The 15,067-nt window shown below is 34.5% G+C and overlaps 1 protein-coding gene across 1 annotated transcript in view; it reads left to right on the top strand.

The window, feature by feature from the left end:
* Positions 1 to 15,067, top strand: part of LOC149788893 (plexin-A1-like) — a 159,867-nt gene that overhangs the window by 85,188 nt on the left and 59,612 nt on the right. Inside the window, exons 10-16 of the mRNA XM_089973565.1 lie at positions 93 to 241; positions 4,416 to 4,552; positions 5,180 to 5,239; positions 7,875 to 7,949; positions 9,416 to 9,482; positions 10,446 to 10,613; positions 11,840 to 11,987. Of these exons, the coding sequence (XP_089829691.1) occupies positions 93 to 241; positions 4,416 to 4,552; positions 5,180 to 5,239; positions 7,875 to 7,949; positions 9,416 to 9,482; positions 10,446 to 10,613; positions 11,840 to 11,987 (804 nt within the window). The remainder of the gene's footprint in view (positions 1 to 92; positions 242 to 4,415; positions 4,553 to 5,179; positions 5,240 to 7,874; positions 7,950 to 9,415; positions 9,483 to 10,445; positions 10,614 to 11,839; positions 11,988 to 15,067) is intronic.

The raw sequence follows: 15,067 nt of genomic DNA, 5'->3' as shown, positions 1-15,067 counted from the left end.
TATTTCACATGGAGAGACAGCTAGAAGTACAATACTTAAGCCACATCACTTATAACATCATTTATATACTTGTACTATTTTGTGTTATTCAGAGTTTGCAGATCTGCAGACCAGTATTAAGGAGGTGACCAGTTCTCTAGTAGAGAGGGGATTTCCATATCGTGACTACCAGTACTACAGCTTCAAAATGCTCTTCCCCACAGCAGACATGGAGACTCACACAGTTATGCGGGACCCTCAAGTATATATATATGTGTGTGTGTGTGTGTGTGTGTGTGCATGTTAATTTGTCTAAATGTATTAGTGTTACAGAAATACCATATGCCATACCTATTTGACATTAATGATATTTGGTTGCACAATGCTTGAACTTCTGAGATTGCAAACATATATCTTATTCTTTTTCTTACATTTAACTTAATAGCTGTAAAATGAAGTTATTTTAAGTCCTAGTCTGATGAAACTAGAACAGGATGGCCAGTCTTTATATAAACTTAAATGCATTGACTATCAGTCAGTTTAAGCCCTCCTTTAATGGCATCATGCTTTCACCAAGCGTATGGATTACAAAATACACTGTTGATCCTGTACTGTACTGCTGTGCATTCTGTCAAGTGGATTATAGAATACACTGCCACTCTTATACACTACTGCTATGCATTTCATCATGTGGATAACAGAATACACTGACACTCCTGTACTCAATATTTATGCATTCTGTCATGTGGATTACAGAATACAATGCCAAGCCTATACTCTCTTGCTATGGATACTGTCAAGTGGATTACAGCATACACTGACACTCCTATCCTCAATTGTTATGTATTCTGTAATGTGGATTACAGAATACACTGTCAAGCCTATATTCTCTTGCTATGGATACTGTCAAGTGGATTACAGCATACACTGACACTCCTATACTCAATTGTTATGCATTCTGTCATGTGGATTTCAGAATACACTGCCAAGCCTATACTCTCTTGCTATGGATACTGTCAAGTGGATTACAGAATACACTGATACTTCTATAATGGAGTGTCAGTATTTTTATAACAGTAATTACTGTCATGGCTTTGTTTTGAATATAAGTATTGATACAAAGAACAAAAGAGTACAAGAATGATTAATCAAAGCACCATTGGAGTTTTGTTAATTTGATGTTCACCAGTTACGACAACCAATCAAGTACGTTAAATCATGACTTATTAGACATTCAATTAATATGATCATATTGGATTTTGGAATACAAATTTTAATCAGAATAAGTCAGCAAGTTTCATTACAGTATTGTTTGACCAATTATCATGGCTTACATCTTATAAAACATTGGCTATATTGTTTTGCAAGTTACTGGGTTACTGGGCATGTAAGAAACACAAGTTCTGGTGTGTGTCAGAAAGACAAGTTACTGGGTGTGTCAGAAAGAAAAGTTAATGGGTATGTCAGAAACACAAGTTACTGGGTGTGTCAGAAAGAAAAGTTAATGGGTATGTCAGAAAGACAAGTTACTGGTTGTGTCAGAAAGACAAGTTACTGGGTGTGTCAGAAAGACAAGTTACTGGGTGTGTCAGAAAGACAAGTTAATGGGTATGTCAGAAACACAAGTTACTGGGTGTTTCAGAAAGATAAGTTACTTGGTGTGTCAGAAAGACAAGTTACTGGGTATGTCTGAAACACAAGTACAAGAACAAATTTGTCATTCCTAGTGCTGCAAATTTTCAGAAGACAGTTCCTTTTGACCATGTGGGATATCATGAACGTTTATTCTACTTTGAAGCAGAACTGCAGTAAAATATAGCATTGTTCTGCTGATATTTGATAGTGTCATACAATGGAGATAAAGATTTGACATTATTTCTGAATGCCTTTTTCATTGTGAAGGAAAGTCTTCGTTTCATCAAGTCACTTCCTGGATGAGTTAATTCAGTAGAATGGAGCAGTGATTACTCAATAGTTGTACCACGACGTTACAGCAGATATGTGATTCATTCAGATAATTTCCACTATTTTAGAGGATGACATCTTCAGAACTTGGAAAAACAGCCTGCAGTCACTGGAATAATGACTGATAACTCAACTGCTTTCAACTGATAGTGTAGGACTTTCCAGCATGCAGTAAAGTTGGAGACTTGTTATGGAAAACTCTGATGATTCTGCCTTTTTTACATTTTTAATTGAGGTCATGGAAGGGTACAGAAAGCAGCCAAAGCTGCCCTGCAGGCAGCCATTGCTGAGTAGAAGATTCCATCTGCCGACTCAAAATATTCCATAAAGCAGCATGTTTTTCATACTGGGCAGAATACATGGAATAAAAACTAACAGACAAGCTTCAGAATATCCAACCCATCATTGGAAAATGGCATCCCTGATAGAACTAATTACAGCAGTGAGGTGGAATTGTGCTTATCTTACATGATACACATATACCTGACTCATGCAAAGCTCCTGAAAGGTTAACCTGAGCCACAGTGCCTACTCTGCCAATGTTATTTGTCAATGCAATCTGAAGGGTGACCCTCAGCCACAGTGCCTATTCTGGCAATGTTATTTGTCAATGCAATCTGAAGGGTGAACCTCGGCCACAGTGCCTACTCTGCCAATGTTATTTGTCAATGCAATTTGAAGGGTGAACCTCAGCCACAGTACCTACTCTGCCAATGTTATCTGTCAATGCAATCTGAAGGGTGACCCTCAGCCACAGTGCCTATTCTGGCAATGTTCTTTGTCAATGCAATCTGAAGGGTGAACCTCGGCCACAGTGCCTACTCTGCCAGTGTTATCTGTCAATGCAATCTGAAGGGTGAACCTTGGCCACAGTGCCTACTCTGCTAATGTTATCTGTCAATGCAATGCATTCTTTTCAGTCATGACCCTATATTTTAAAGATGTTATTTTTTCAATGTTGTCTTTTATTTTACTGTTGTAACCTCCGACATAGTTTGAACATCTTTACCTTTGTACTAGTCTACATGTTTACATTGATTTCGAAGAGTGTATCTTCCTAAGTTATTTTTTCTTCAGTTCTTTCATTTTGCATTTATATAATTTCCTTCTGATAGGCAATATACAGTAAGTATTTGTCGAATGTACCATTAAACCCAAGACATACAATACGGATGCTACTGCTTTACAAACTTCTCATTTGCAACTACCAAGTAATAATAATGATAATAATAACAGTAATGAAATTATTTCATAATTGCAATGTTTGGATTATCTCCAAAAGTACATTGTAAATAAATACGTAGATATAAAACCTATGTCCACCTGTTCACATGAAATATTCTTTAGTGGAATTAAAGTAGGAAAATTTGGAGGCTTTTTATTATAAACGTAGGTACTAGTCCTAGAAGAAGTTACTGAAGTGGTTAAGTTTTTTTTTTTACACACACACTACCTCTCTTTCTCTCTATTTATCTCTCTCTCCCATCAGTGTAATATAAAATGCACTGAGGTATCAATTATTTTGCCTCATCTGACAAACCCAGATTGGATATTGTGTTCCTTTTCCTTTGTTTTTCAAGAAATTATTTATTTCTAGCTCCACTGTTCATGGAGCAGAAGTGTTCATTGCATCACCCATCCCTCCATTGTCACAAGTTTGTTATCGCTACTTCTCCTAAACTGTTTGGAGGCTTGCAACAAAACTTTGCACACTCATTCATCCTAGGTCGAGTTGGTCCGAAATTGTAATGGTGTGACTCACACATCCAATATGTCCACCAAGCACCATCTTGAAAATCATGTTATTGCTACTGAATGGATGTTTGTTTAAACATGGGTTTTTTTTCACTGAAAAACTTTTTGTGATGTCTAGTTGGTCCTAAATGAAAATGGTGCTGGTCTTACATCAAATATGGCCAACAAGGCAGCTATCTTTTAAATCTTGATAGCAAGACTTCTCCTGCAAAGAAAGACATATTGACATGGAGTTTTAACCAGAATACTTCTTATGATGGAGGTTGTGATGTGAACAGAATGTGTGGTTGGCCCTAAATGAAAATTGTCTTAGTCATATATATACCCAGTATATCTGTCTCGATGGCCATTTTCAAAATCCTTGTACTATTGCTCCTCCTGATTGAATGGTCATATTGAGATGGGGTTCTTTATAAAAGGACTTTAAATGATCTTTGGTTGGTTCTAAATTAGAATGGTGTGTGTATAGTCAGTATGGTCACCACAGTGGCCAGTTTGTTATCTCTCATTCTTATCATATGGTTTCAGCACTCGGCAGTTGAAATGTTGCAATTTCCTTGTGTTTGATTCCCTCAAAATTGTTTTCAACCAGTAGAAGATCTTTTCTTCAACAGACCCTTGTTTATAATTTATCACTGACAGTGATTCTTTGCTATTCTTAAAGTTAAAAATGATTCCAGATGCTTCCAGTAATAATAAATTGCCGAATATTTCAGGTTTCTGATGATATGAGGATTAGACTTAAAAAGGGAATGGATATGTTGGAAGATTTGTTATACAACAAATTCTTCCTCAAATCCCTAATTCAGACCATGGAGAGACAGCCACAGAAAAAGTTTTCTCAGAGGGAAAGGTAAAATGGCATTACATATAGTATCATTTAATTGTATTGGATTTATTGTTTATTTCATGATTAAATTTGTTTAACAAACAAAAAATGTAATTCCTGAAAATACATTAAGATTTTAAAACTTCACCAGTGTGTGACACAGTATGCCTAACAAGAATATGATGTTACTAGGGATTACAAATTTTTTCAGTTTTTCAGCATGGGTTTTTCACCAATAGAATTCTTAAGATACATTGTTGGTCATAATTTAAAACTGCTGTTCCAATATGCTCACCATGGTGGCTGTCTTGAAAATATTGTTATTGCTGAAGAATATCTGATGGTTTCAACAATAAGCAGTTTAAATAAAGAAAGGTCTTACCTTGGTTTCCTGGAAATTTTATTTTTGACCAGTAGAGTATCAGTCCTTTCAAAGGACTCTTTTTCTTGCATTATGCTGTTATTACCAAAGAATATCCGATGGTTTAAAAAATAAACAGTTTAAAAAGAGAAAGGTCTTATCTTGGACTCATGGAAATTTTATTTTTGACTAGTAGAGTATCAGTCCTTTCAAAGGACTCTTTGTCTTGCATTCTGTCAGGGTTGATAACAGTCAGGCATTTGACAGCTTGAATGTTTGTTTTATTTCAGGGCCAATTTCTCTTCAGTGCTGAGTGTTGTGCTTCTTGGGAAGATGGAATACTTTTATGAGTTTGTATTTAAGTACTTTATTGATTGCCTTTTTATATTACAAAGTCCATGTAAACCAGATCAAATTAGCAGTGTTATTTTGCCCAGTCCAGATTAATCCCTGTGTAACTAGCTCATGGCAGATAATGGGCAATAGTAAACAGTAGATTGAGTCCATCTTACTTGTCAATAGGGCAATTATTTTATAGTAAACAGTAAATTGAGTCCATCTTTCATGTCAATAGGGAACATGCTATTATAAAGAAACAGCATGCATTTCAGATAGCTACCCCCCCCCACCCATAGAGCTCAATAACCAGAACATAAGTGACATATTTTAATTATTATATTTACAGTAATTAATAAATTCTGATGCATTTGTTACTTGAGATAAAATAATATAATCTTCTATTCCTAAAGTTGGATTATACTGTCTTACAAAAATGTTTGGATTAACACTGCAAATTTATCAAAGATGACCTATAGGAGATTCGTTTGTAGATTCTTGAAGTCATTTCATCATATGATATCCATTAAGATAGGTATTAAAATAAATATATACATGTTATTTTGATTGATCGATGTTCGATTAAAAATTATTTCGTTGCTTTTCATGATAGAAGATGCATTTATATAATGATTGACAGTAATTCACAAACCTTAGGATGTATACACAAACCTTAGGATGTGTACACAAACCTTAGCTTGTCTACACAAATATTAGGATATGTACACAAATCTTGTGATGTTTAATAATACTAATGAGGACTTTGTATAGCACCTAATCTTTAGAAGCTCTAAGTACTTTAAGATAAAAAACATATAATGATATGATTACAAACACAAACACCTTGAAATTGGAAAATATAGGAAAAACATGCTGAGAATATTTACGGTAGGAAACATTATTAGGTCTTTAAGTTTGTTCTTGCAGTCGAAATAAGTGAGTTTTGAGAGCACTCTTGAATGGGATCACTGTGTCTTTGTGTCTAAGTTCAGTGGGCAATTCATTCCACATTGCTGGGCCCTGGTATGCAAAAGAATGCTGTCCATATGACTTTGTTTTCATAGTGGGAATAATGAGTATACGATTGTCAGAAGAGGAGCGTAAGTATCTTGCTGGTGTGTACACATGGGTGAGGTCGGATGGGTATGTTGGACTAGAGTCCGTCAGTGAAACGTAGCACAGAGAACAAATTTTGTGTTTGATTCTGGATTGAATGGATAGCCAGTGTAGGGTACAGAGCAGCGGGGAGGTGTGCTCTGATCGTGGTACTCCAAGTATGATCTGAACACCTGTGTTTTGAACTTTTTGAAGTTTTTTTTTTTGAGTAGATATTGAGATGAACCAGACAGAACTGAGTTACAATAGTCCAGTCTTGAAAGTACTAATGAACACCCAAGTATTTTAGTGGCATCAACTGAAAGATATTTACAAATGGAGCTGATGCGTCTCAGCTCAAGATATGCAGCCTTGCACATGTTCATGACATGTTGGTGCAATGTGAGAGTACTGTCCTGAGTAACACCTAGATTTTGTACTGATTGTGTGAATTTAATGTTGGTGTTGCTGATATTTATTGTTTGAGGTAAAGGATGTGAATGAGAAAGTCTTTGTGTTGTAATCAGAATGGCCTCAGTTTTATCATCATTCATCTGCAGCTTGTTACATGTCATCCATGATTTCACATCAGAAATGCACCTCTCTACACCTTTGATGGTAGCATCAACTTCAGTTGGGTGGCTAGATTTGTATATTTGGGTGTCATCAGCGTACAGTTGGTAAGACACTGGACGATGATGTATGACACTTGAGAGCGGCTGAGGTACACAAACATTAGGATATATACACAAACCTTAGCATATGTATACAAACATTAGGATGTGTACACAGACATTAGGATATATACACAAGCCTTATCATATGTACACAAACATTAGGATATATAGACATAACTTATGACGTATACACAAACCTTATGATATATACACAAACCTTAGCATATGTATACAAACATTAGGATGTGTACACAAACATTAGGATATGTACACAAACATTAGGATATATACACAAGCCTTATCATATGTACACAAACATTAGGATATGTAGACATAACTTATGATGTATACACAAACCTTAGGATATATACACAAGCCTTATCATATGTACACAAACATTAGGATATGTGGACACAACTTATGATGTATACACAAACCTTAGGATATATACACAGACCTTAGCATATGTACACAAAACTTAGCATGTGTACATAAACATTAAGATATATACACAAACCTTAGCATATGTATGCAAGCCTTAGCATATATATATATATATATATATATATATATATATATATATATATATATATATATATATATATATATATAATCCTTAGGATGTGTACACAAACCTTAGGATATATAAACATGCCTTAGCATAGGTATGCAAACCTTAGAATGTGTACACAAACATTAAGATAATGTACATAAGCCTTAGCATATGTACACTGATTTTTCTGATAGCTTTGGTATGAAGTTTTGACTTGATTACATTATAAAACCGTTTGTTAGATAGTGTGAGAAAATGTTAACTGTAATTGATTTCCATTTCTAGAGTATCACACCTCCTGAAAAATGTTATCTTAATTTGCAGAATTCTTGAAATTTTACTACCAGACTTAGTGCAAGAGTCCATTAACAAGAAATCCCACAAGGCACTTTTTAGAAGGTTAGTATTTATAAAGCTATTATTGAGATTTCCGTATTCATGATTCTTCCTTCTCTCCATGAAGTAAAAGCTTTAAAAATGCATGCGACTTTTATTGATACTCACATTGTTTTCTTCTAAAAATAACAAGAAATTCACTAGAGTTTTTCTGCTCCTGTTTTCCTATTTAATTGCAAAGCCATTTTCTCCCATTACATTTTGATGATTATTCAGTAATCATGCTGTGTTCAACTTATATTTGTTTATTCTGTGATTACACTCTGTTTGACCTTTTATATTTCACACTCTGTTTGAATTTTTATATTTTACACTGTCTTTTTTTATTTTTTACACTGTTAGACATTTTATATTTGTTTATTTAGTGATTACACTTTGCTTGACTTTTTATGTTAATTTTTGTTAATTTGTGTCAGATAGTTTTGCTCAGTTATCCTTTTGCATATCTGAACTTTCAAGTCAGTTGTGGTGTGTGAATGGAAGAGCTTTCATTCATCATTAGGAAAAAATTAGTTTTTTGATGTGTGAATGGTGTGTGAATGGAAGTGGTTTCATCCATCATCAAGGGAGAAGTAGTTTTGTTATGAGTGAATAAAAGAGCTTTCATTTATCATCAAATTGAAGCAGTTGTTTGGTTTCATTTCTCATCAATAGATAAACAGATTTGTGGTGTGTGAATGGAAGAACTTTCATTTATCATCAAGACAAAAATAGTTTTGTTATGTGTGAATGTACGAGTTTTCATTTCTCATCAAGACAGAAAAAGTTTTGTGGTGTATGAATGGAAGAGCTTTCATTTAACATCAAGAGAGAAGCAATTTTCTGATGTGTGAATGGAAGAGCTTTCATTCATCATTAGGACAGAAGCAGCTTTGTGGAACCAAATTGAGCATGGGTTTTATTGAATTGAATTAGAAACAATTCTGTTACTTTTCTGTGATGATGTTCCAGCTGAGGCCTTGGACATTTTAGTGGCATGTGGCTTTATTTAAAACTTTGCATTTCAGGAATTGTTGATCTTTTTTCTCTCATTATCTTTGTTATGTATAACTTTTTTGGGGATACTTAAACTTATTCAGCAACCTTATGTCTAGTATTTTGCAGATGTGCCATTGAATTTTTTGCATGCATAGATTCGTGCTTTTTTCTTTTACCATCTCTGCGAGGCTATTTGGATTATGGCACTATGGGGCCGGCAAAACAAACTATTCTGTGGAACTCCTGTGTTTGCTAATTGAGTTACCTTCTTTCAGTTATTAATATAATTATTATTATAATTATTATTATAATTATAATTATTATTATTATTATTATTATTATCATCATTGTTGATGTTATAGGGTGTTATTGTTATTATTAGTAGTTTTAGCATTATCCTTATTATTTTTTATGGCTCAAATGATGTTTGATTTTAAACAACCTTTTTTGAGACACTTGATTGCACTATAGTTTTGCATATATCCTTTCAGATGTGAAAGTGTAACAGAAAAGCTACTGATGAATCTGTTTTCGTTAAGCCTGTACCCATATCTCAAGGTTAGATGTCATATGTCTCTTTGAACCTGTATTTTTATCAGATAATACTCTTATATTCACTTAAGAGTTAGTGATTTGATTTAGTTTTAGAAGAAAAAAAAGTAATTCTAATTTTTTTCCGACAGATTTAATATTAAAAAACTGAGGAAACTTATTTTTGGTCTAGTTTTAAATGGATTAGATTTTTACCAGATTACAAAGCAATTCTGTGTTGTTGATAGATGATGTCTTCATACATGCCTCCATTGGTGTGAACACACTGGGTAGGTTTGCATTTAGGTAATTTTCCAGGCATAATTACTTATAAATGCCATATAACTTTTTATGTACTTGCATCATGATGAGTACTAAAGCTATTAACAAAAATTAGGTTGCTGCAACATATATTGCATGTTTCACTAACAATAGTGAAATATGCCCAACTGTGATATAGTGTGCAGTATCAAAATTTGCTAACAATGGTGTTTTGAAATGGAAATGGAGATAAAAAACTAAGTTTTACAGTGTTTTCTTTCAGCCTAATTTGTTATACACATTGGTTGATTTTTAATGGGGTGTATATTAGTATCACATTATATCTGTAGTCACATTATAATGAGGCATATTATAGTTGGGGACAGTGGTACTGTGCACATAATGAGAATTTTATAAAACTTATCTGCATAAATCTTGGAAATCTCTAAATTTTTAATTCATTATCTTCATTGAAAAGCTTTGACTGAGCCTCTCATATCTTTGCAACTTTAAACATTTTTTCATGTGTTAAACATGTTTCCATGTGTTAAATATGTTTCCATGTGTTAAATATTTTTCCATGTGTTAAATATATTTCCATGTGTTAAATATTCTTCCATGTTTTTCCATGTGTTAAATATTTTTTTATGTGTTAAATATAAATAAAGGGCATATTAGTTATGATTGTTATATTCTAAGCTATTTCATTGCATTGCTTCACATCTACAGAAACATGGCTCCTCGTTGTACATGATGTTGAAGGCTATCCAGATTCGGATGGAGAAGGGACCTATTGACCAGCTCACAGGCCATGCCAAATACACCCTGTCAGAGAATCAGCTTCTAAAGAAACAGTCAGCAACTGGAAGTGAACTTGTTTTAGAGTCCAATCCACTGGTCAGTTTAGAAAATGTTAACTCACTTTTGCAACATAAAATGAGATGTATGTTTGAGTTTGCGGGTCCATAAGGCCAAGTTAGTTGCCATGCTATGGTCATTTGTCTAGCCAGGTCTTGAGGCCAAGTGTGTTGTCATGGTATGGTCATTTTTTGCCAGGCTTAAGGTCAGGTGTGTTATTATGGTATGGTCATTTGTCTGGCTAGGCCTTAAGGCCAAGTGAGTTGTTATGGTATAGTCTTTTGTCTGGCCATGCCTTAAGGTCAAGTCTGTTGTTATGGTATAGTCATTTGTCTGGCCAGGCCTTAAGGCCAAGTCTGTTGTTACGGTAGTCATTTGTCTGGCCAGGCTTAAGGCCAAGTCTGTTGTTATGCTATGGTCATTTGTCTGACCAGGTCTTAAAAAAGCATCCTGGCATGAAGGATTTCATATTTAGTCTAATTATGCCGATCCACCATAAATTTGGTTGCCAATAATGAAAACAGACAAACCTTTAGATGACTCCCAAAACCACTCAACTGGAATTATAGGTTACTGCAATTGTATGGGAAAATATGAACGACTTTTTTGGATGGAATACTGCACGACCTTGAGACCATTCACAGAAAGACTTTGTATGATATCTATCTCATCCTCAATGAAAATGGTGCCAGTCTTTTGTTGAATCATAGTATTATAATTCAGTAATTCCAAGTTAATACACAGTATTATAATCCAATAATTCCAAGTTAATACATAGTATTATAATCCAATAATTCCAAGTTAATACAGAGTATTATAATCCAATAATTCCAAGTTAATACATAGTATTATAATCCAATAATTCCAAGTTAATACATAGTATTATAATCCAATAATTCCTAGTTAATACATAGTATTATAATCCAATAATTCCTAGTTAATATCTCTCCTCAAGAATGTTATCCATAAGCACTTTGCATTTCCAGTGAATAAAAATAAATAAATTACAGCCCAAATTAAACACTGAACACAACAAATAATTCTGCCTCAAGATCTTACAGCATAAATAAATAATTTTCCAAGTAAACAAGATTATAGAGTCCTATACGTTTAACATAAAAGTTCCTATTTTATATGATTCACAGAGCAGATGATGCTCTTTCTGATTATCTTTTATCTGTGTGGCATAATATGTTTATTCTCATGCCATTTTATGAATTTCTCAGCTAGTTGTAATTTTACCTGACTTCTCTGTATTATTTCAGAAATTAAGTGTAAGTGTGCTGGATCAGTATTATGAATGCACCGTACTGGATTGTGACACAATAACACAGGTGAAGGATAAATGCCTGGCCCAGATCTACATCAATTTCCCTGCATCCAACAGAGGAACAGCAGATGATGTTGTCCTTGGTAAGAATCTCTGATTTCCCTCCATAATACATAGATGATGTTGTCCTTGGTAAGAATCTCTGATTTCTATCCATAATATGCAGATGATGTTGTCTTTGGTAAGAATCTCTGATTTCCCTCCATAATATGTAGTTGATGTTGTCCTTGGTAAGAATCTCTGATTTCCCTCCATAATACATAGATGATGTTGTCGTTGGTAAGAATCTCTGATTTCCCTCCATAATATGTAGATGATGTTGTCGTTGGTAAGAATCTCTGATTTCCTTCCATAATATGTAGAGGCATTACTTACATTTTGTTTTACATTGGGCGGTTCTGAAGGTCAAGAGTCCATTTTGATTTACATGTTCTGCTTTTCAAAACAAAAGGATGATTAAGGATGTGACCCACATGTCAAGTCACATATTGATTAATTACACCAATATTTAGAAAAATGTTGTAACATTTATAAAATTTTTATGTCTGCATTGTTGTAGATATATTGTGATTTGTCATGTGCATCCATCCATGTATATGTATATGCATCTGTCTATCCATCAGTAGCTCAGTTCACCTTTAACTCATATACACTGGCTGAGTGAAAATGATCATATTTGTGCTGAAACTCATCTACACTGGTTGATTGAGAATGATCATACCCATACTTGAACTCATCTGCATCATATGACCAAGTTTATGTCAGCATGGTGATCAGCAAAGGTGTCATCTGTACAGTTTGCATAATCTCCCAGTCTATGCCAGTATGATGATCAGCAAAGGTGTCATCTGTTCAGTTTGCATCATTTCCCAGTCTATGTCAGTATGGTGATCAGCAAAGGAGCCATCCATACAGTTTGCATCATTTCCCAGTCTACGTCAGTATGGTGATCAGCAAAGGTGTCATCTGTACAGTTTGCATCATTTCCCAGTCTATGTCAGTATGGTGATCAGCAAAGGAGCCATCCATACAGTTTGCATCATTTCCCAGTCTACGTCAGTATGGTGATCAGCAAAGGTGTCATCTGTACAGTTTACATCATTTCCCAGTCTATGTCAGTATGGTGATCAGCAAAGGAGCCATCCATACAGTTTGCATCATATGACCCAGCCTATGTCAGTATGATGATCAGCAAAGGTGTCATCTGTACAGTTTGCATCATTTCCCAGTCTTTGTCGGTATGGTGATCAGCAAAGGTGCCATCTGTACAGTTTGCATCATATGACCCAGCCTATGTCAGTATGGTGATCAGCAAACATGTCATTTGTACAGTTTGCATCATTTCTCAGTCTATGTCTGTATGGTGATCTGCAAAGGTGTCATCTGTACAGTTTGCATATGCCCCAGCCTATGTCAGTATGGTGACAGCAAATGTGTCATCTGTACATTTTGCATCACATGTCCCAGCCTATGTCAGCATGGTGATCAGCAAAGGTGTCATCCGTACAGTTTGCATCATTTCCCAGTCTATGTCAGTATGGTGATCAGCAAAAGAGCCATCATTAATTACATACATAATAACCTCCTAGACACTGATGGGGGGTGAGACTTGAATAAGGGGTTCAGTGCATGTGACCCCCCCACAAAAAAAACCAGTTGTACAGTTGATTATAAATTCTCTACTCATATGAGCCTATGGAAAATGACTGAACGTTCAGTTCTAAAAAAAAACAAAATAAGATGTTTTCTTTGAAGCATTTAATACCATTACAAACAAAAATTAGTTGGTACACTGAGAATTCTCAAATATCATGATCACAAATTAGTTGTTACAGTGAGCATTGTCAAATATCATGATCACAAGTTAGCTTGTACACTGAGTATTGTTAAATATCATCATCACAAACATATATACACATATGTGCCCACACTCACTTAATCATAACCACACATAAATTAAATACATATTTCAGCAATTTTTTACATTTAAAATCCATTAGGCAGTGGTATAGAGTCTTAATCAGATGCAATATTTGCCACTGTTCATAGATAATTTGGGGGGATGGGGGGGGGTGAATATAATGCAGTTATAATTTGTATCCAGTATTGCACTCATTTGAGACTAGATGGTATTGTTGTTAAGCTTATATAATGATATTTTTGAATTTTTCTCTGCATAGAAAATGATCTTTACATTAGCCATGCTGTGAAGGAATGTCATACATACAGGTCTGAACAATTATTTGAAAATGCAAATCGCAGATTTCACTCTGTAAAACAATTGCAGAAATGTACTTCAACTCTTGTGGCATGGTTTGTCAATGATTTTTTAAATACATTAGCTTCTTAGAGGATTGAGCTCTGCTTTCATGCATTGTCCCAATTCTGGATGATGTTGCTGTGTCAACAGAGTCAAAGATGCCTGTACACTCTAGAATGACTCCTGTCAGTATGGTGTTTGTAGCATGTGCAAAGAATAAAATGCCCCATCCTACTGCTGAGCTTCACAAATTCAAACTCCACAATTCATGAATTCTTTAATTTTTGCTGGGATTTTCCTGCTGTGCAGATGGCTTATCCTTCCCTGAATCACAGCTGCATTTTGACATTTTGCCTTCCAAAATGTATCAAAACAAGAAGAAAAATAGTTATGCAAACTAACTTTAGTTAAATGACAAAACACAAACAAAATCGCACATCACAAAAGGGAAAATGAATCCAGCTGACACCATGACACCCATTAGTCTGGTACATGCCATGATGTAACTGTCAAATACCCAATGATATCATTGACCAATGAAATAGTTTGTTTCAGTATTGTTAGAAAATGTTGCTTAGCAATAGTGGCATGGTATCTGAATATGACTTAAGCAAATCCTGTATCTTTTAGTACCCAAGTATCAAATCACTGAATAAGGATTTTACATAAAAATGTATCATAATGTTATTTACTATAATGGCAGACACATAATGTACCATTTATGGTGCCATTGTTAAAACTATCATATTTTCTTTTTCTCCATTTTTTAAAAAGCCTTTCTGAAAACTGTTAATTTTATATATGAAATCACAAAACTTAGTGTGTGGATGCATTTTGGTGAGTGCTACACCTTTATCAGAAAAATATATCACAGTGTTCCAGATTTCATGCTTCACTGACTTT

The sequence above is a fragment of the Sinohyriopsis cumingii genome, chromosome 11, assembly GCF_028554795.1.
Source record: "Sinohyriopsis cumingii isolate HCF-2022 chromosome 11, ASM2855479v2, whole genome shotgun sequence".
NCBI classification, from domain to species: Eukaryota; Metazoa; Mollusca; class Bivalvia; order Unionida; family Unionidae; genus Sinohyriopsis; species Sinohyriopsis cumingii.
The sequence above is the reverse complement of the archived record's forward strand: the minus strand, read 5'-3'. Positions and strand labels throughout refer to the sequence as shown.